Here is a 22,069-nt window from a genome sequence, read left to right on the forward strand (position 1 = left end):
TCAAGCCTTGCTTTAATTCTTAATGAAAAAAGTACTTAAATCGGTTAAGTTTAGAAGAAGGAATCAGCGGACAACGAATCGAAGATTTTCTGTTCTTTTATTAGAACTTTTGTCGTATTGTCTCTATCGCGCTCTGCGGTGGGAGACTTGAGATTGGTGAGACAGCAATACATTTTCAAATACCTATTTTCAATTTCTCTCGCCCCTGGTGTATCCTCTTAAGTGCGGTCGTAGCTGTGATCCGGCTGCGAAGGCAAGGCTTTTCGATTGGTGAAAGGTGGTCTAAAAATTCGAAACAAATACTTAAATTATATCAAAGTACATTTTCATATTATTTGACTAATACATAGTAGTACCACTAAATAATTAAATTTAATTAATTTAACTTTAAGTTACAAACTTTATTAATAGACAGTATACTTCACTTTAGACGGATAAAGAATTTAGTAAGAATGTAGCGAGCCCGACCTTATCGAGTTATTTCGATGTAGAGGTCGATAACCTTCCCAAAGTAATTGCTTTTCATACGGTCAATACTTACATTTTCAAAGCGTTACTTTCGTTTCGTGAAAATGAATAGATGTAGAGGGTTTATTCTTTTGAAAAAAATCTAGATACCTTGATTTTCCTGGAGAACTTCATATAAGTACTTAAAGAAGATTTTTTTTTCTAAATGTTGCGCACAACTTTCGTCATTTTGAGTAATCAATGAATTCATCAATCGGGCGTGAAGAATGTAGGGTCCCTAAAGTTATTTTATTAGTTACTAGCGGCCCGCCCTGGCTTCGCACGGGTGGACATTGATTTTTAAATAATTAATTTTGATAAGAATTAATGCCATGAGTAAAATAAAGGCATTTAAATGTAGTCCAAAAACATTTCAAGATTTTTTAATAAAAAAATGGTTATTGTGCCTCACTCAACATAGATAGGTATAGTGTGTCGCGGACTTTTTTGTAGATATTTAAAAGATCTACAATTACTTAGAACATTTTATGGTTCTATCTTTTATAGTTTAGGCAGCGTACGCGAAAAAAGTAACATTTCTGGTTGATTTTTTACACCTTGCGTCTGAAAATCCCAAATATCTTACAGAACCCTATTTTTTTCCAAAATAAAATTTAGCCTATGTTCAGCAGAATTAATGTAGGATTCCAATGGTAAAAGAATCTTTCAAATCGGTCCAGTAGTTTCGGAGCCTATTCAAGACAAACAAACAATCAAATCTTTCCTCTTTATAATAGTAGTGTAGACAAAGGTCAAACGATAGTTTATAACTAATAAACTATCGTTTGACCTTTGTAAACTGAAAATGAATATTTCAGCATTTCGCATTTAGAATAACTAGAGATCGCCCAATGTTCGAAATTCGACCTTACTTGCAACAACATTAGGACTACTACCTATATTTTGTAAAAAATATTGTCTTCATCATAGTTTTTTTCAATTCTTGTCACTGGGACTCAGCTGATCTCAGACTGGCCGTTTAAACATTGTGTAATAGTCTCTAAAATTAAATAAAAAAAACAATAATCCATTTTCAATTTGTCAACTTGTTGTCAACAGACTTCAACCATAAATAAAAGAGTATTATTCGTATGTATAGGCTTGTCACTCAAAAATCTGTCATTTTTCCTAGTAGTAGTGTCGTAGTGTGTGTAACGTTTTATTTGTTAAAAATATATATGATAAAAGCATAATTTTAAAATAATATTAGCTCGATGCACTCCTTCACCATATAAACTATAACTGTGCGAAATTTCATGCACCTACGTTTCCCCATTTTTCGTAAAAAGGGTTACAAAGTTTTTCTCTCACGTATTAATATATAGATACTCATGAAGTAAGTGTGTTATTAGTAAAATTAAATTGTTAATAATATATGTATGATTACTGATTAGCATTAAGTGTAGATAGATCACAGTTACATAGTTTGCTTAAAACATAATAGTAACCGAAACTCTCGTACGTAGATACAAGGTTGAAGTAGTCGTAGTGTTAAGTGTAAAAGGCTTAGACGCTGAACAATCTTCTTAAGGCACTTAGTGTAAGAAACCTTCCAGATCGCTTATCTTGTAACCCGATGTAACCTCATTTGTAAATCGAGCTAGCTGAGTTTATTTTTATCGATTCCATAATATTCGTGTTTCTACCGAGTAATATTCATACATTTCAATAAACTCTAATTTTATCTCTGGTATTAAATATTATGTAGCAATCTTTGAAAGTTTTGTAAAATATAAAGTCTAAAATAGCTACTATGAAAGCGTTAAGCTAAAATCAACAAAATTTATTATAATATGGCCTTGAAGATAAGTAAAGAGTTCAAAATAAATTATTCTATTAATCATATTATGTATGGGCAAAGCTGCGAGAATGCCGAGAATTAAGATATCGTCGTTTCTATGCAGTTACGGAAAATCACGAGCTAATTATTAGTTCAGAGTTCAGATGTTACTTGGCGGAAGTCCATTACAGAGTTAACAACATATTTGTTAGCTAATTTTACGACACGTGTAAGTAAACGAGCTCTTGCTTATTTAATAGAACTATTAAATAAGTAGGATTATTCTAATTATGTAACCTACAGAGTAAGTCTAGTCATGGAAGCAATGACCAGACTAGCCACTAAAATACATATTTTTTTTTATATTTATTTATTATTCATTCTTACATTCTATCCTTATAAACTTAATTTTTGTATCCAAATTAGAATCAAGTTCGCGTACACATAAGCGTAATTTCGTATAATTTGTACCAATAGTCGCTGAGCTAAGCATTTGTGTATTAATTTAACCACATTTTTTTGTTAAAATATGAATGCAGTCTTTTTATAAAATCTAAATGGTCTAAAGAACATAACAGCATCAATAACATGGGATATTTTTTATCATAAATCATCCCATGTTACACAAATGCTTAGCAGCGTCCAACTATGTAATGGCGCGTTTATGTTGAGCGAATTTGCATTAAAAACACGTCTGAATTACTCTACACTATGTTGATTATATTGTGTTAATAAGTCAGGAAAAATCGATGAAACATCGCGTGTGCGAATGTGCTCCAGTCCTCGATTATGTCGACGTAATTGTGTCATTCGCACCGTTTCCATTGAAACAGGAGTGAGGTGACGTCACTGTCGCATTGTCGATACAGGCAGACTCGCCGACGCCGCGCCGGTAGAGTTGAATGGAGATGGGACGAGTTTGCTTCGAGTTATACTCCTATTCTAATTTAAACGCTGGAGTTGAATAGATAGCGGATGAGTTTCATTGGAGTTAAACTCGTTTTGATTAAAAGCTGTTACTGCATTTTTTTAACACGGGTACATGTTAAACGCACATTTCCATCATTGCACAGCGGATTAACACCATGAAATCCTATGATATCATGCTTGCCATAGCTCTGCCTGCCTCTCGGACTTCCAGAGATCCCATGCTGAACTGTAATATTAGGACCGGCAAAAAATAAAAGTAAATAAATACTTTAAATACTAGTTTTGATACAATCAATTTCTTCTGCCATGATGCTTGTGTAAAGACAGAAAAAAATCACTATAGTAACTTTTATAAGACAGCAACTATTATAAAATAGCTAAAAATATACGGGTTTATTAGTTTCGTTTAAAAAATCTACGTAGAGCTTAGAAAAATATTTTTAGTTAAGTACAGAAAATAAATAAATAAAATATCTTTTTAATCAAAATGGGTATCATCATACAATTTTTGAAAGTCGAACGAAAAAACTAGGTTGCCTACCACCGGTTCGGGAACTACCCCGCCGAGAAGAACCGGCGTAAGAAACTCGCACGGGGCCATCTTTTACTAAAAAAAATTAAAAACACGTCTGAAAAACTTTACCTACTCATTGTGGTAACTAAATAAAAGTGAAATCTGTACGATGTTATTGCAGGGAAATGTCATGATGAAAAGGAATCTTCTGGAATCCGCATGGCACGTTAGTCAGACGTAAATCCAACAAAGGGGAGTTTACAAATTAAGCTTGTAATTTAATTTACCGGTAAAGTTTCACGAAGAGCAAAGCTTCCTTTTAGCGGAAAACAGAACTAAATTAAGTAATTTTCTGTCCTGTTTATGAAATTAGCCGCGTGTCGACTGAGACAAACATTTAAATTAGGTACCTACTTTATTTTTGACATACTTCCAAAAAGGACGAGGTAATACGTTCGGCTGTATGCATTACTCAGCCGTTTGTGGTCCGATTTTCAAAATTATTTTTGTGTTGTATATTGGGTTTGACGCGAATTTGATCCATGTTCATAAAAGTGGTGACCTGATGATGGGATCCATGAGTAATCGAGGGAACTCCTCAAAATTTATATAAAAACATGGTGATTTTTGTTTTATTAAAGTATACTAAGCATTAATAAATTTAGGAAAGTAGTCAAAGAGCGTTTGTGTAGCAAAGCCAAATTATAAGGTCAATGATTTCATAAACGATGGCACATCTTGGGAGTAGGATGGCTGCTTGCAAGGCTACTTCTACTTTATTGTATGACTTACAATATGTATGTATGTAATTGACATTGTATAATTTAAAGTTTATTTATTATATATTTATTTTAAAAGATTAATTTTTTATCTCGCTTTTTTTTTGGTAAAAAAGTGGGCCCCCTGCGAGTTTCTCACGCCGGTTCTTCTCGCAGGGTTAGTTCCCGAACCGGTGGTAGGCACCGTAGTATATCAACGTTCTGAAAGTATTTTCTTAAAATCTATTCAGAAATAAAACAATTTTTATTTTTATTTTATTTTTATTGATTTATTTGCTACCAAAAAGTAAGATTTTGCATCAAGGTATACCATGGTTCCGAAGGTACTGAGAGAACTCCTAACTCCTTATAGATATACGTTTGGAAGTTTCGGCGTCACCTGATGGAAAGCAACTTCCGTCGCCCATGGACACTCGCAGCAACAGAAGGGAATAGGGTAATAGGGGAGGGTAGGGATGGGAAGGGAAAGGAATTGGGCCTCCGGTAAACTCACTCACTCGGCGAAACACAGCGCAAGAGCTGTTTCGCACCTGTTTTCTGTGAGAACGTGGTATTTCCCCGGTCGAGCCGAGCCCATTCGTGCCGAAGCATGGCTCTCCCACGTATAAAAAAAATATTTTTGAACAAAAAATTAAAACCGACTTCCAAGGTAAAAACAATAAGAATATTAACTAAAAAGTATTAAATAATTCTTTCTCTTTAATAGTGCCTTTTCCAGAATTCGTCAAAATCCTAACTATTTCTGTTTCTTTTATTTCTATTTACCTTGGAAGTCGGTTTTAATTTTTTGTTAAAAAATAATATAATATGATTTTACAAATTGTTAAATCAAACATACAATTTTAACTACCTATTCCTATTATTAAAATCCGCTTGCATGTAACTAGAATATTATACTAACAAAATAAATCCTAAAAACCAATACATATTACTTACTGCTTTATTTATTATCTAATATATAAAAATAAGTCGGGTTTTCCTTCCTGACGCTATAACTCCAGAACGCACGAACCGATTTCCACGGTTTTGAATTCGTTGCAAAGGTCTCGGGCTCCGTGAGGTTTATAGATAAAAAAATCAGAAAAAACTTCAAGAGAAAAGTAGGAAAACTGGGCAAACAGGCAAAACTACATTTGCCGGGACAGCTAGTTATTATTTTTTCCTATTTATATTCGAGATATTATATAATTAAAATAATAACTTAGCTACTTTAAGACGCTAGTATAACCTTACTATTTAAGTAATCCAGTTCCATCTTTAATCGACCTCAATGGCCGTTTCAGCGCCTTGGTATAAGATTTAAAATAATTCCATCCTTTGGACTCATCACAATTCGTCGGGGGTCATAAGTTACATTTTTAGTGTTTCTGGATATTTCCACCCGATATTGTTTTAATAATTTCACCGCGCAAATATAAGACTGCAGTTTTGCGAAGCGCATTCCTGAAAACATAACAATGAAAATAAGAACACACAAAAAACATTTACTTCATTATTACCGGCGTAATTGTTATTTAATAACTTACCAATACAATTCCTAGGTCCAACTCCGAATGGAATGTACGCACAGGGGTGTCTATTCGCAGAATTTTCTGGAGAAAATCGTTCGGGGTCAAATTTTTCAGGATTCGGATAGTATTTTTCATCGTAATGAATACCTAAAGACGATATAATGATTGTTTGCCCTTTTTCAATAATGATATTAGTATCCGGTACCCTATAATTTACTTTCGCTCGTCTTTGCAGCTCAACTAGGGGATACTTCCTAAGCGTCTCGTCAAATACTTGTTTCAAATACTGCATAGAGCTAATAGCTTCGTACTTTAGTTCACCATTTTGCTCATTAATAACATCGTCTATTTCTTTTACCAGTTTTTGTTGAATATCTTGATTCTTTGCCAGTTCATAAAATAGGTAGGCGAGAGTGGTGGCCGAGGTTTCGTAGCCGGCCGCATAGAACACAAAAGCCTGCGCCGCTATTATGTCATCAGTCAAATCTAATCTCAGCTCTTTCTCGCCGTTTCTCGATTTGGAGCTCAGAGTCTCAGTATTCTTCAAGTCCAATATTAAATCTATGAAGTCTCTTCTATTCGATATAGAGTTTGTTCTCTCGTTCATCACTTTTTTAACCAAATCTTGAAAGAAGTTCGTTATCTCCGCCGGGAATAGAGACAGATTTAGCTTCTTCAAAATTCCCGGGTACATCATGTCCACCTCGTAGAAGAAGTTTTTGGTGAATATCAGCTTGTCGATTTTGTTTATGTTGTCTATGAAGGAGTCGTTGACCATGTCGATGTCTATTCCGAAGGCGCAGGCGGCTATAGTCGACATCGTGTACCGCTGGCAGAGCAAATGTATTTCATGTTCTGTCTGGCTCGTATCTCTCAGGTGTTTCATGAAGAGGTCGCATCGCTCGGTCATCAAGTGCATCATATTCTTCAGCTTCGTCGTAGTGAATAGTGGCGTGAACTTATTCCTCAGCACTCGCCACGTTTCGGCGTTGGCATGAAACAAGTTCGTTCCCAAACCTTCGTCGCTGAATTCTATACCACGGTCTTCAAACGAGTCGAAGTCCTTCAACAGAATATGCTTGATAACTTCCAAGTCACGAATCATGAGGCAGGGTGTCGTCATTCTGAAGAATCCCACGATCTTTTCTTGAGGGAACGCGTCGTAGACTCCCTTGTAAGTGACGGTCAAGTTTTCCTTGCGGGTCGCGGCATTTTTTAGGTTCCCAAAGAACGGCACAGGTTTTTGGTAGACGATCTTCCTGTTCTTCCAGTAACTGAATGTTCTGGTGAAGTAGTAGTGGATTATAAGCAACAGTGCTAAAAGGCCATATAAAACAATCATTTTTTCGCTTCAGTATTTTTTGGTGGCCTGCGTGGTACTGACAGGTCCGCTGACAGTTTCAGATTTTATACTTCCATTGAAAATTGACCAATTATTATAACGAGACTCCTAATAACACGTGTGGTCCTGATTATATAACCGTAATGTTGTAATTGTAAGTAATGATTAAAGTTCCGTGGAAACCGCCACATGTGACTGTAATCTGTAACCTGCAGTATCACTAAACCGGTTCAGCCATTCTCGAGCTTTAGTTGTCAAGCAGACATACGTGCATTTTATTAGACTTCGCTGTAGTTGAGTAAATAGACATAAACTTTTAACAAATATTTTGCTGCTTATAAATGCAAACATTTATATCGAATAAATTAAGAAATTAAAAAAAAACCCCGCCAAACAACTTTAAAAAGTAATGAAATAATATATTTTACTGACTTTAAGTTTAAATAATTCCTAAGTGTAAAGTGATATTTTAGTCCATAACTGTTGTCACGGTGTGTCGGGGGACCGCCAACAGTGTATTTTGCATTTTGTATCGCCATTTCACTGATTGTCTCGATTCGGTTCGCTGTGAACTGACCCTTAAACTATAATGTTATGTGAAATCAAACATCTATATTAGCGGTCCCCCGACACACCTTGACAACAATTATGGATTTAGTCCATAAAGTCAGTAAAATATATTATTTCATTACTTTTTAAAGTTGTTTGGCGGGGTTTTTTTTTTTAATTTCTTAATTTAATTTTATTTCATGCTTTTTAAACTTGTGTTGGTTATAGTGCAGAATAATTCCTATCAACAGGATCATAATATTTGATAATATATCCCAATGAATACCATCTAGGAGTGTCCTTTTGGATGAGGCCGTCAATATGAGTCCATACATGAAACCTCCACTTTGGGTTCATAATATGGAGCTCGGCTCCTATAGAATCCAGGTAATGCTACAGCAGCAGCATGCAAAAATTTATTGGTTATCTACGTCTTACTAGTTGTCGCAATTAAAATGAGCCCAAACACGAAACCATTGCTCTAAGTTGGTGAGGAGTTGGGTATCCTATTGATTTCCAGGTGATGCTGCAGTACCAGATCAACTTTCCATTAATGTGTAAATATTCATAAATGAATCATTCAAAATCACGAACTAGAATGCAATAAAGCCCACCAAACGACTGCAATTTGCTAATCGGTCCTTCACGAACCAGATGAACCACGATTTTTCAGCACGGAGCAGGCTGATGATGATGAACTATAGCTAAAAACACTCTCAATTAAGTCAGCTTTCTCCACCAGCAAAATCGGTCCACCCGTTTGGATGCTACGATGCCACAGACAGACAGACAGACAGACAGACAGACAGACAGACAGACAGACAGACCGGCAGACAGACACGACAAACTTATTACACACACAAACACCCCTCTTTTTTGTCGGGGGTTAAAAATACAGAACAAGTAACCAAAACGTTAAATTCGTACTTGGTATAGTCTAATAAGTGATTTGAGTATGTAATTTAGTAAACAATTACATTACCTACCTAATTGTAACACAATTATATACAATTATTATAACCACTAGCTAAATTTGATTTCTTTCAAATGAAGTTTTTTTGCTTATTACGTCAAGATATAAAAACATAGACTTCTAATATATAGAACTTATAATGTTTTAATAAGAGGTTATTATTTTAACCTTCAATAATTACTTACTTTTCAAATAATACATAATAATACTGGTCTTCAGTTTAAATAATTAAAGATTAGAATCTCTATTTGTTGCTAATTTTTAATTTTGTGTTTGATTACCGACTTCTACTAAAAATTTAGTAGAAGTCGGTCATCAAACACATATAAGTTCTGCCATTGACCTGGCATTATGTCTTTCAATTAAACACGAGAAATTGCTGTCGCATACCTAAATGCCTACATACATTTAGCTAAAAGCGTACGAGAATGAGACAAATAAGTTAATTTCTGCATATTGGGTGATCAGGCTATATAGTGAACGATAAAATACCTACCTACAAACCGTATACAAAGCAAACGCACACAATATGATACATATTACATAGGTAGATAATATAATGTAATAGAAACCTTTTGCGTGATCTCCGACTCGCAAAAAATTTCTACGGAAAGAAAAACTTTACAAATTACTGAAAAGCGAGGGCCATGTTGATTTTACCGCCGCTATTTCTGTTATGGCTTAATTTAATTATTCTTATAAAAAGTTTTATTTTTCCATCCTACCCATTGTAATTGCTTCTGAGAACTGAAGTTCCTACATGTATGGACACAGGACTATTAATAAGATATACAAACTAAAGAGTGTTTAATGGACCAATTTCAATTCAGACCGCCACGCAGCGCATAGAATGTGCAATAGATGCATTTCTAAATTTGTACGGAATTGACATAATATTTTGGTTAGCGTGAGACGTCTCGCACGTGCGGGTTGCGGTCTGCAGCATACCTAAATAGGTATGCTATATGTAACTTTCAATAAACCATCTCTAAACGAAAAGGTTGATCAAAGCAAAAATCGATTAGACGGCTTATAGAAGTAATCCAGCGATTATCTTCGCGGTGGTGTGAAATCACAACATGGACAATTTTCACACCAACTCAGTAATCCCTGCAATAACTGAAAGAATAATTGTGAATATTACTCAAAGGTCAGAGCAGAGAGTGCTACTGCCTAGTGACTACTACCACATTTACAGTAAATAATGCGACCAAAGCCCGACTATACTCCACTCGGGCTAACTTGTCGCTAGCGGTCATTGACTCCCTGTCAAAAACTTGTCATTTTTTCACATAAACCGCGATTGACAATGAAGTGTCAGATATTGTCAATCGTGGTTTTATTTTATATGGAAAATGACAAGTTTTTGACAGGGAGTCGATGACCGCTAGCGACAAGTTATCCCGAGTGGAGTATAGACATGTTGCACACGTCATATCAGAATATCGATAGAAACGTTTGCAAACGTCGAATGAAACTTTTATAATGTATTATATGCTGGTGCTGCCTCTTGCGTGAAAACATTTCAGTAATATACTATGCTATCGTAAATAACTTTTTTTCTCCATAAAGCGGGGCATGATTCTTTTGAACTCGGGACAAGACCTACGTGAGGCAAAATCTCTCCTTTTTGTACTTGTATTTAAATTGAAAACTGTTTAGTTTGGTTAAATACAGATGAGAATTATTTTCTTGACAGGTTTATTTTGGTAAAAACAGACACGTTAAATTAAATACGGAACCCTAAAAACAATATTTCCATTTAGAAGAAAAAATACTAGACTTGTTGGTACGAACTACGAACGAATTGTGATTTTTTGCTGTAAGACCTCTTCAGACCGTGCAATTATAATTATTACCTCAGAGTTTCCACGCTAATCATCCTTCTGTCTTAGGTACTATAAAGGTCCTGTTACAAGTACAATTCAGCACGCGTCACGTGTTTTCCCAAAAACTATACCAATTTGAGGTTTTATACTAAATTACATAAAGGTTATCTTCATTTACACAAATCGCTTACTCGCAGAAAATAATTCAAAATGTACATTGTACACGTCTGAACGCGCCCTAAGTATGAGCGAAGTGTAGTGACATTGCAAATTACCGATATTACATAACCCATACGTAACTTATATTAATTAGGTGTTACGTGACAGGAAGTAAACACACTTTGTGTTAACAATGTAATTGAATGGCTATGTAGTAAACATGACATTAATGTAATAGATCATAATTTTGATCGTTTCTTCCACTTGACACCACCAAAACGACACTACCGGTGGTGTCATATGGAATCTTTAGTCCATATGACACCACCCTAGTGATGTCAAGATGACTATTTGAGCATCATTAGTAGTCGGTGGTGTCATATGGACTAGAGATTCCATATTATGAAACCGTCGTTTTGGTGGTGTCGGTGATGTGATGATCGATTTTGATAATGATAATTAATTAGTATCAGGACGCCTACTACGAAACCGTTTTGAGACTCAAACAATTAAGCGACAATGCCGCGTCCTGCTCTAACAACGTCATTTTATGTTGGTTATAGTAGGACGCGGCATCCTCTTTCGATTGTTTGAGCCTCAAAACGGTTTCGTAGTACGGTCCCAGAAACGACGTTAGGGGGCCGCCGCAAACGCCCCATTTTACCAAATCTTGCCGAGGGCGCTGGAAGCACTAAAACCGACACTTATTAGTATGATTTTATAGAGAAAACAGTTGTTGGTTGTTTGCATCTGGTTCCGAACTTCCCTGGGGGATTTTATTGAAATTTTGGTACAAATGTAAACTAGACCACGAAGACAAACGCTGCAACTATTCAAGGTCCACTATATTTGTCTGTCACGTGATGTTATCAAAGACTAGTAAACCTTTTATTATTATTCGCTGTAAAAATATTTGTATTGTGCTTGTATTTAACACAGTCTCGTTAGGGCGTCAATTTATAATAGCGCAGAGTTGAAGCGAAGCGAAGCGAATTTCCAAAAACTGAACATATAAAATTCTACCTTAACTCTAGAGCGTAACGCATACAGTACTTCTGTGAGGCCAATCAGCGTTGGTCGGGCGCATTCTCGCGAATTCGCGCGGATGCGCGCGCCTTTTTAAGTTCTCAGAAGTAATAAAGTGCGTTAACGCTTTGGAGTTAGGGTTGAATTTGTTATATTCAGTTTTAATAATTCGCTTCGATGCGCTTTTTGACCCTTACGGACTAACTAAAGACAAGCAGCTCTACCGTGAGTAGCTATCAAAAAACTATATGATTTTACCGTACTCGCTAACGAGCAAACGTGCGTCGAATAATAAAAAGAGTCGTGTTACATTTTATATTTTTAGCTACCTAATAATTATGGTTTAGTACTTTGAAGGTGTAGGCGAAGAATCTTAATGAAATTATAATTGCAAAGTTGTTTTTTACAATAATTATAATTTATGATAATAGATACTAAGAGCTCCCGGTGCTATCCCCAAGGTGGCTAACCGTTATTAGCGCTAATTCGGATTTTTTGATGTTGTTCCACTAAGTACTAAAAAGTTTTCTGTCTCAGATTATAATAGCTTACCATATTAATACATATTGAAAACCGACGTGAAACAGCGCTTGCGCTGTGTTTCGCCGAGTGAGTGAGTTTACCGGAGGCCCAATCCCCTAACCCCTACCCTATTCCCTTCCCTAACCCCCCCCCCCCCCCCCTATTATCCTATTCCCTCTTAAAAGGCCGGCAACGCACTTGCAGCTCTTCTGATGCAGCGAGTGTCCATGGGCGACGGAAGTTGCTTTCCATCAGGTGACCCGTTTGCTCGTTTGCCCCCTTATTTCATAAAAAAAAAAAAATTATAATCGCAAGTTTTTTAAAAAGTAATTTCAATAGTTTATGTGATGTGTGCTTGTACAATGTAGAACTCATATTGCGGTTGTATAATCGTCATCATTCAGGCGAGAGTGTCCACTTTCATAGTTAGCAAATGGTTAGCAACAACGATTCTATGGTTAGCAATAACCATAAGATCTAGCTCAGTTGCCAGTTTACAGCTATAACTGTGGTATTGTTACAGGTATAGGTGTAGCGACATCGATGCACCGCGCGCGCAGACGGCTGGAGGAGCGCGCTCGGCCTGTCCACGCGCCCTCATCCACGCGCGCCCTCACCACACCGCGTTAGACACTATATTGCGGTACGTACATACTGGATGTTTACGCGTTACACATTTGGCGATATGTTGCGCGTAACAGTTGCACGACGCGACGCGGCGCGATGCCGTTGCGCGGCGGTCACTAGACCATAGATGCTTGATCGCAGCGAACGCGCGGCGGATTTGCGAAAGATTTGCGGCGCTCGCTACTAGCTAGACGCATGGGCGTCGTGTAACCGCTCTACCCGCAAACTGCTAGTGTACTCGTACTCGTAATAAGGCTTTAGACAAAATGAATTAGAAAGTTTCGACAGTAAAGATAGAGATCACTAAAGTATGGAATTTGACTTAAAGTGTCGAACATTGCCGTTTGAATAGAGCATCGAAGCTGTATTGCTAGATATTAGGATCGGGGTAATAGCCTTAGGCCAACCTAAGTTACCTAAGACCGTATAAGTTAAATAAGTCATAAAAAATTGTAAGCAGAGATTAATCATTACAATATATCAACAAGAGTTTAGCACTATGTTTGTAAACTTGTATAATTAGAAATAAGTTGTTAATGTGTATTATCAACTTTAGTGAATCAATAAAAAAGCATTTTCTCGAGCCGAGTAATTTACGATCTCTAGTCGGCAGAGTAGACGCCAGACGGTGGTCTTCATGAAATGAGAGTCGACGATAAATGATTTTCTGGTAACGTCAACTGTCACGTGTTTTAAACTCGAACAATGGCTGAAATTACAGTTCCATTTCGGCCAAACCGCAAACGTGATCTCTCTGACCACCCCGCCCACGCCGACCTTATGTAATATCGACCTTATGATTATAGTAATAAGGTTGAAATATAGTGACTATTCTTCTGTACGGTCAGTATAGCGTGGGAGCACATTTCACAAATACACATCTCGCCTTCTGATATTATAAATCATAATATTAGCGACAAATATTTGGTATCTTCGTACTCTTATATTATTTTTTGCATCATAATAATATGATTATTTTTTTTTAATCGCAAAATGCAAGTCTGTTTGCAATTCATGTCTAGTAATTCCAAACTAATCCGTACTAATTTGACATTAATTGTCAGTTTGACAGTTTTGACAATTCAGTTGCTGAATTGATTGAGAGGAATTGCTAAATGTGACCATTTTAGCACCGCAGTTTAGCCCCGCTGAGGACCTGTCTACATCTCCACGTCACGACGTCGTCACCGTGCCACGTTACTGCACCGTTCCACGTTGACGACGTCGTGACGTGGAGATGTGGACAGGCCCCTTAAAATCGTATTCACAGTACATTCATTTTAAATATCAACTAGTGAAGTAGTAGGGCGCGTTATTTCAAATTAGACAAGCTCTACCTACTTACTTCCACCGAATATGACAAAACTGTCTGTCTAATGTCTATCATAATATACAGGGTGCAATTTAACCTTCCTGCCAAATTTGGATATATTGATCCTTGTTAAAAATAAAAATACACGTATTTCTTCTTTTATAATCACTCAGTACTAAAATTTTGAGAAATAGCCTCCGAAAGTTATCCTACCAAACACCACAAAATATGGACACATGCACCAGAGTAGACAGAATTATAGAGTATGCCGACTTAGAACTGATGTTGAAATTTTTAAATTTGACGTATTATGATGAAAATCGTCGCTAGGATTGTTAACTTGTTACCTACGAATTTAAAAATATGACATATTCGTTGGACGTGTTCCTCTTTGGTCGTATTGTTGTTGTTTGTGTTTTGGCACATGCGATTAAAATTGTCAGAATCCAATTTTGAAATCTTTATTTTAAATATTTAGAAATAAATTATATCAGCCAGCGCGAGGCACATTCCGTTCGTAATCCTAGTGAAACCCGACGAATTTCACAGAGATTGAAACCTGTCCGTTTTTTTGCAGTCGAACTACTGGTAGTTATGTCTATTGTGCATGCACGGCCCGGCCCCGCCCCGCCCTTCCATTGACATTCTTGCAGTGACGGATTAAGACTACTTGATGCCCTAAGCAATCCATGCCTGTGGGCCCTCCTATCCGTATCTCAAATAGAATCGGTCTTTGAACTCTTCTGGTGCCTCCTCAGACGTGATGCCCTAGGTAATTGCTTAGTTTGATTAAGGGCTAATCCGTCACTGCATTCTTGTTATTATCATAAGTTGCGAATTTTTCCTTCATACCACAGAATAGATAATAGTACAAGTATAATACTTCATACTTTGACGAACTTAGGACCGTCAAATGTAAAGGACGTAGACAGGTATGTTTAGAATAAAATTAATTGTTACACATCAAAAGAATCGAAAATTACTACTTTTTAATTACGAAAAATAAGCACTTTAGAAATTTATAATAAATCTAAACCACATCCTTTGCATTTAGGCGTATTTAAAAATTCAATTAACTTATGTATACAGTACACTGACCTCCATTGTATAATGGAGATTAGTTACACAGTACAACTAATTAAAAAATAAAAACAAAACAACCCACCTCTAAATCTTATTTACTTCCATCTTGTCTACACTTAGCATAGTTCAAACGAGTTCAAACTGCAATCCGTTTTGCTTTAAGCAAAGTCTAGCGCGTTTTGCACATTGTCTTTAAAAGTTTGTTACTTTAAAAGTTTGTTAAGCACAACTTTGTCACTTTTAACCTCGTCAGAGGCATGTCTTCGAGGCTGGCTAGGCGTGTGCAGGTGTTGCGAAGTGCGAACTGTCCATAATCCGAGTCTTTGATTGTCTCGCGATTCAGATTCAGGGTACAGCTGCTGCATTCGAGAATCATCAATCGGCTATTACAAAGACGAGGAAAGCTTTCTTGCTCGTACAGTCTCTGGGTTCCGCGTAAACTTTAGCCACTCAAAATGTAGCACTTCCACCTATGCCTCCACATTTCATAACACTCGATCGTGGTTGGAGTACATTGTAACAGACACTAATTAAAGCGCGGGGGCCGGGGGCGCCGTGACAAACAAAATAATCACGTGTTAGCTATACAACTACGCGCGTGGTACTAAACGGTCGCCGGCGACCGGCGGGCGGCGGGCCTCCCGCCTCCCACCCCGCGCGTCACCCCCGCTTTACCTCTACGCATAACCGTCTCGACACTCTCGACTGGATATCTGTGCGGCGCGATGTACCATCGAGGAAGTTGATTCCTATGCAATTGACAGACCAACGTTATTTGGTCGAATATGTCAATTCAATGTTAATTGTGATCTGTCAGCTGGGTTTGACGTAACGCAACCAAACTACTTAGGTCCCCGATTTGCATAGGAATCAACTTCTCTGATAGTACTTAGCTCGGTCGCAATATCACAATTATTATTAACTTATGAAGTGACCATTGTGCATCGATTTTTTTTTGGGATAAAATATGTTATTGTAAAAAAATTACACCACCACCCTATTTTTTTGGTTTAATGGACTCACTTAATGGTACCTAAGCCCCAAAAAAAATTTGGCAGGTAGGTTTAATTGCACCCTGTATACAGTCTAGACCACAGTATAGCAATATGACATATCCCTACAGTAGTGGAACGAATGTACTTGCGCAGAGCAACGGAGGGGTACCCGCGGGGAAGCGGGCGGCGCGGGCCCGCGTATACAAACTCGCGGAGTTTGTATACCTGCGCGCACAGGGGTGACGTTGGCGTGTTGTCTACAAATTTTGTGTTGTAAAACGATAACTTATCTTATAAACAATGGGATATTATAATAAATATTCAGTGTACGGATGTAAATCTGATTCAAAAAACAAAAAGGATTTAAATTTTCATAAATATCGGCTCATAGTTTACACTAATTTTGTGTTGGCCTTGGCGGCATTTATTTGCATCTCTATTTTATTGTTAACGTTGTAAGTAGTGTAACAAGGAGAGAAACAATATAGAATAAATTCAAAATCTGTCAAATACCCTGTTACATACTAATAAGTACCTACCTAGCTAGGTACTCACACCAAATGTAATATTTTGTCCTTTGGACCGCCCTTACCGCGCACGTAATAAGAGTTTTGAAGTGCTTCTGTTACACCAGACGTGTGATTAATTATTGGATATTTTATATATTCGAAATTTCGAATGCGTCTTCATTATTTTAATCCTTCGATCGTAATTCGTGGATCCTTGGAAATCTATTGTTATTCTATTGTGTCTCGCTCACCGGTGAGCTTATTGGGCTTGATGGGTTAATTAGTTTTCTTTTCGATTTTTTTTTTTGTTCTCAATAAGAAGTCTTCTGAACTTATTAAAATCTTACTTGTAAAGCTAAAATGAACTAAAATATGTATTATAAAACAGGCTAGTGGCCGTACGGTTTCTTTAAACATTTTATGTTATTCACTCTCTAATATAATAATTTAAGCTCTTATTGGAAATAAACGATTATTTTAGATCTTTTTAAGGCTCTTTGTTTAGCAGCGCTAACTCAGTAGGTACCATCGAGGAAGTTAATTCCTATGCAATTGACAGACCAACGTTATTTGATCGAATATGTCAATTCAATGTTAATTGTGATCTGTCAGCTGGGTTTGACGTAACGCAACCAAACTACTTAGGTCCCCGATTTGCATAGGAATCAACTTCTCTGATAGTACATAACGTTAACGTCTGTCAATCCGGAAATAATCATACGGATAAAAAACAGACATCTATACATCTATACATTTATACATCTATACATATAAATAAAATTGGAGTGTCTGTTTGTAATATTGAAAGAACCGTTTTTTACTACATGCATATGAATGTATATAGGGTACATACACCAAAACAACATTTTTTACAATTTTTGTCTGTATGTCTGTCTATCTGTCTGTCTGTCTGTCTGTTTGTTCCGGCTAATCTCTGAAATGGCTGGAGCGATTTTGACGGAACTTTTTTGGCACATAGCTGATGTAGTAAGGCATAACTTAGGCTACTTTTTAACCGACTTCCGAAAAGGAGGAGGATATATTTCACTTTTTTTATATTGGTTCGCTGACAACAGACCGATTTCCAAATTTCTTTTGTTGTTGTATGAGATGTAGCCCGAATTTGGTAACATAATCACGAAAGTGGTGATCTGATGATGCAATCCTTGGTAAATCGACAGGACTTCTTGGGGCTCCCATACAACAAATGCCTGAATTTCGCCTCCTTCATATTATACCACAGAATATATATTAGTAGTACCAACAGATTTACCACTCGTGCAACCCGTTTAAAAAAATAACAACTCATGCTACGATACTATAAAGTTCAAATTCCGACCGCGCAGTGCTAGGTGCCTACAATTATATTTGCCTACATGTACGCTCTCTTTCTATCGCGTAAGAGGCACCCTTTCTGACGAAATCAAGATTGTCACCTTTTAGAAAATAAAATAATCTTCTTTTAATTACTATAACTACTAATAGCAAACTTTTTTATAGTAATAATCAAATAGTAACCCAACGTATATTTTATAATAGTTTTATATTCGATTATAGTGTAGGAGCTGGTCAGGAATTTTTTACAACTTAAACATAGTAACTTGTGTTTATTTATGTGTAGTATGCGGTTTGTTTGTAACAAATTAATTTATTTGCTATGTTTGTGTATTTTTTTTACCTTTTTTTTGTATTTTAAAGTCTTAAATTACTTTATTGAAATATTTCTTTGACTTTTTTCAATTGTTCATATTTATCAGATTAATAACGATTATGTCACAGCGGTTAAATCAGTACGATTATACTTTCTTTATTTTGTTTTTTTTTTTGTATTTGTTGCTATGGCGGCAATATCTAGCTCGCAGTTCTTGAGATACAGCCTGGAGACGGACAGACAGACAGGCTTCAAAGTATTTGTAATAAGTTTCCATTTTTACTATTTGGGTAAGGAACCCTAAAAAGGGGGAAAATTTCTCTCTTTTTCATTATCTTTGTTATCACATTTTGTTAACGCGGACGAAGTCGCGGGCAACAGCTAGTAGAGAATAAAAGTATTGACTTTGATCGAGTTAACAATACTTACTCTACATACCTAATTAATTTTTAATTTTGTTGTTCTCCCTATAACTCAAGAACGGCTGAACCGATTTGACTAATTTTAGTCTTCAAACAATAGTTGAAGTCTAGGGAAGGTTTATAAGCGATACAAAGTTCACCAGAACATCTAGTATAATAATAAAGATCCATATAAACACCTAGTAGGTACTTAAGGATGAACCATGCACAATATACGCGAAAGTCTTTTGACCTGCGATATAAATTGTATTAAAAGTTTAAGTTACTTTTAGTTTGTTAGGATCGTATAGATTAAAAGGGCAAAGATTTTGTTTTGCATTGAAAAAAATACTATTACTATTGGGCCGATTTAAGATTGCACAAATATCGATCGGACTACAAGAAATCTCTACATGCCGTAATATTATTAGAGTGAGCCTGCGATGGCCAGCCCAAGTAGGCAAGCGATTATCGTAAACGCTAACAAAATATATGCGATTTGACATAAGTCATCGCTTCGCTAGCTAATTCTAATGTCAAATCCCATACATTTTGTGGCATTGGCGTTGGCGTTTACGATAATCGCTTGCCGCTTGTCTAGGCCCTCAGACCTTCCTCCGATTCGTAAAGCTGAAAGTTTACCTGTTTGTGGCCTTTATAGAAGGAAGAACCACCAGCAAATATGGTCTTTCGGTCGCGGTTACTTTAGTCAGTTCTGAAGGTCTACCTGACCTTCCAGTAAAGCTCAATTTCATAGCTTATATTCTTCGCGGTAAGTGGAGGAATCTTGTCTTCCAGTGCCGGACATTTTTGACAGTTGCTTCCAGTGTTGCCAGACGTCCCGATTTTGGCGGGTCGTCCCGATTTTGTAATCAAAATGAAATGTCCAGGACAGGCCTAGACCCCAGTCCCGCTCTTCGGGGATAACTCGAACGTACAAGTGCAGCGTGCTGAGAAAGAAAGTTGCGTGATGAAGATAACGAGTGTGGGAGATAGAGGGGTAGATTTTGCCGCACAAAATGTACGGTTCCAGACGGATTGTCATTATACAATCGTAGTGTACCGTCTAGACTACAGTTCTTAGACGAAATTATCTCAATTACCATACGTATTGATATTGTATATTATCCAACATATGAAGATTATATTGTCCCAAATACAAAAATTACAAATTATTTTATCGTTTTCGTCAAAGCCAGTTCTGAGTCATCGGACTTTACATATTTATGGAGAATTTTCACAACGAGTTTTCTTTTCTCGTATTGATTGTGAAATGTCGAAGGGTCGACGAACCGTGAGGGTTCTAGAAACTCTAGAGCTCGCTTGTTCCCAAGTGGCTCAAGAAAATACTAAGTTTTCTTTGTAGTATCATTTGTCTAACGTTTAACGTGTTATTTTTTAGTCAGGTGATATTTTTGGCATTTGTTGCCAGAAATAATAAATAGTTACAGAATTAATAAATTCTAATCGTGGAATGATAACATAATACACAAATGCTTACAAATTTTATTAACGTAAAATCACAAAGGGCGTTCGCAGACGACACACTTTTTGTGTGATCGAGTCTGCGGCGCACATACTGCAGTAGGCATGGCGCGGCCACTCGATCACACAAAAAGTGTACCGTCTGCGATCTCCCTTAACTTGTACTGTTCGTAATTACCTCCTGAAGGACCGTAATATCTGAGCGAAAAGCTCGATTTTGTTTTTGCTCGATATTTCATATTGTTGTGTGTTATTTAAAGGTTTGTGGCCGGTACCCACAATTCGCCTAACATTCCTGCATCGCGCTATCGAAGTTTTCTAAGTGCGTCGGTATATATACGACAGCTGAAATGTATCACGCGGGCTTCGGCCTGACCGAGCATTACACCTCGCTCGGTCGGAAGATCTTCCTTTGGCCACCACACTCATATCCCACAGGTTTATTATTTTGCTTAATTGTTATAACTTTGTTGCAGGTCGGACATGAAAAATCTAGATTCTCTGCTGGCTGTTCCTATCAGCGAAATCGTGGTAACTTTCATCTCTACAGTAGCCGCGGTCACACTGCTCCCCTGGACGACAGGTAAACATAAAATATATTCTCTATGTATTATCAGAGAAGTTAATTAAAGGCCAGACCTATGTAATTTGGTCGGATTATGTCAACTTAATGTAAGTCGTGATCTGACGGCTGGGTTTGACAAAACGCAACTAAAATATCTAGGTCATGAATCAATTTCTTCGATGGGTACCATTACTTATTCGAAGACGAAACAGTACTTCAATTCTCTTTATTAAACATAAAGAAATATTGCTGATATCGTTGGCATTATAACATAACAGTATTACTTACTTTTGTAAATTGTAGGAAACATTTTTAAGAACGTAACAAAAATTATTTACGGCACTGGGCCTTTGGTTCATTGGCTTTTAAGATAATCGCATGCAAATAAATAACTAAAGACAACATAATATTCTCCAGCATCCAACAGCAATATTATGAAAACATTCTTCAGGTTGCACTCGGTATCAGGCCTTCGCATTTATGTCAATAAATCAGCACTAAAAGGCATAATCTTCAAAGAATAATTATTGAGGATGTATGTCATGTCTGTGTATATAACAACTAAGGGGCCATCCATAAAGTACTTAACACGATTTTCATGATTTTTAGTTGTTTGTTACTTGTGTGAAAGTGCAAATGATCGAATGAAGAAGATGACAATTTTACAATTTTACATCTTAAACATTAAAGCCACCTCATTCCTCGATATTATAAATCTCGCTATTCAATTTAATAAACTTTGAGTGTGAAGTCAAATTTCGGACCCCTCCCTCCCTCCTTGTCACACCGTTTCACACTTCGTCGACCCCTTTTAGGGTCAATTCAGACCGCAATGTGACGCTGCATTTCTAAATTTGTATGGATTTGACAGATTTGCAAGACGTCTCACGCAATTGAAATCTGTCAATTCAGTAAAAATTTAGAAATGCATCGACGCGTGACGCGTCTCATTGCCATCTGAATTGACCCTTAGTTTCTAAATATACTAGGCCGAAAATACGCGGCCGAAGTTCGGTACGA

At 36.8% G+C, this 22,069-nt stretch overlaps 2 protein-coding genes across 2 annotated transcripts in view; one reads left to right on the forward strand and one right to left on the reverse strand.

Annotated features, from left to right (window-relative positions):
* LOC121734368 (sodium channel protein para-like) overlaps positions 1 to 22,069 on the forward strand; it is a 90,266-nt gene that overhangs the window by 42,534 nt on the left and 25,663 nt on the right. The window contains 2 exon segments of the mRNA XM_042124932.1: positions 12,945 to 13,064; positions 20,961 to 21,067. The gene's annotated coding sequence lies outside the window, so the exon portion shown is untranslated.
* LOC121734379 (cytochrome P450 6B1-like) lies at positions 5,566 to 7,386 on the reverse strand. Its single transcript, XM_042124953.1, has 2 exons — positions 6,037 to 7,386; positions 5,566 to 5,953 (listed from the first exon to the last, which is right to left on the reverse strand). Exons 1-2 carry the CDS (start codon positions 7,361 to 7,363, stop codon positions 5,790 to 5,792), a joined length of 1,491 nt encoding a protein of 496 aa, XP_041980887.1. The 5' UTR covers positions 7,364 to 7,386; the 3' UTR covers positions 5,566 to 5,789.

The sequence above is a fragment of the Aricia agestis genome, chromosome 15, assembly GCF_905147365.1.
Source record: "Aricia agestis chromosome 15, ilAriAges1.1, whole genome shotgun sequence".
Lineage (NCBI taxonomy): Eukaryota > Metazoa > Arthropoda > Insecta > Lepidoptera > Lycaenidae > Aricia > Aricia agestis.

Excerpts from the sequence above, each read along its gene's own strand:
- LOC121734379 (XM_042124953.1), bottom strand. The coding sequence starts at position 7,363 with ATGATTGTTTTATATGGCCTTTTAGCACTGTTGCTTATAATCCACTAC. Across the intron at positions 5,954-6,036 it reads TGGACCTAGGAATTGTATTG|GAATGCGCTTCGCAAAACTG; the intron begins GTAAGTTATTAA and ends TTATGTTTTCAG.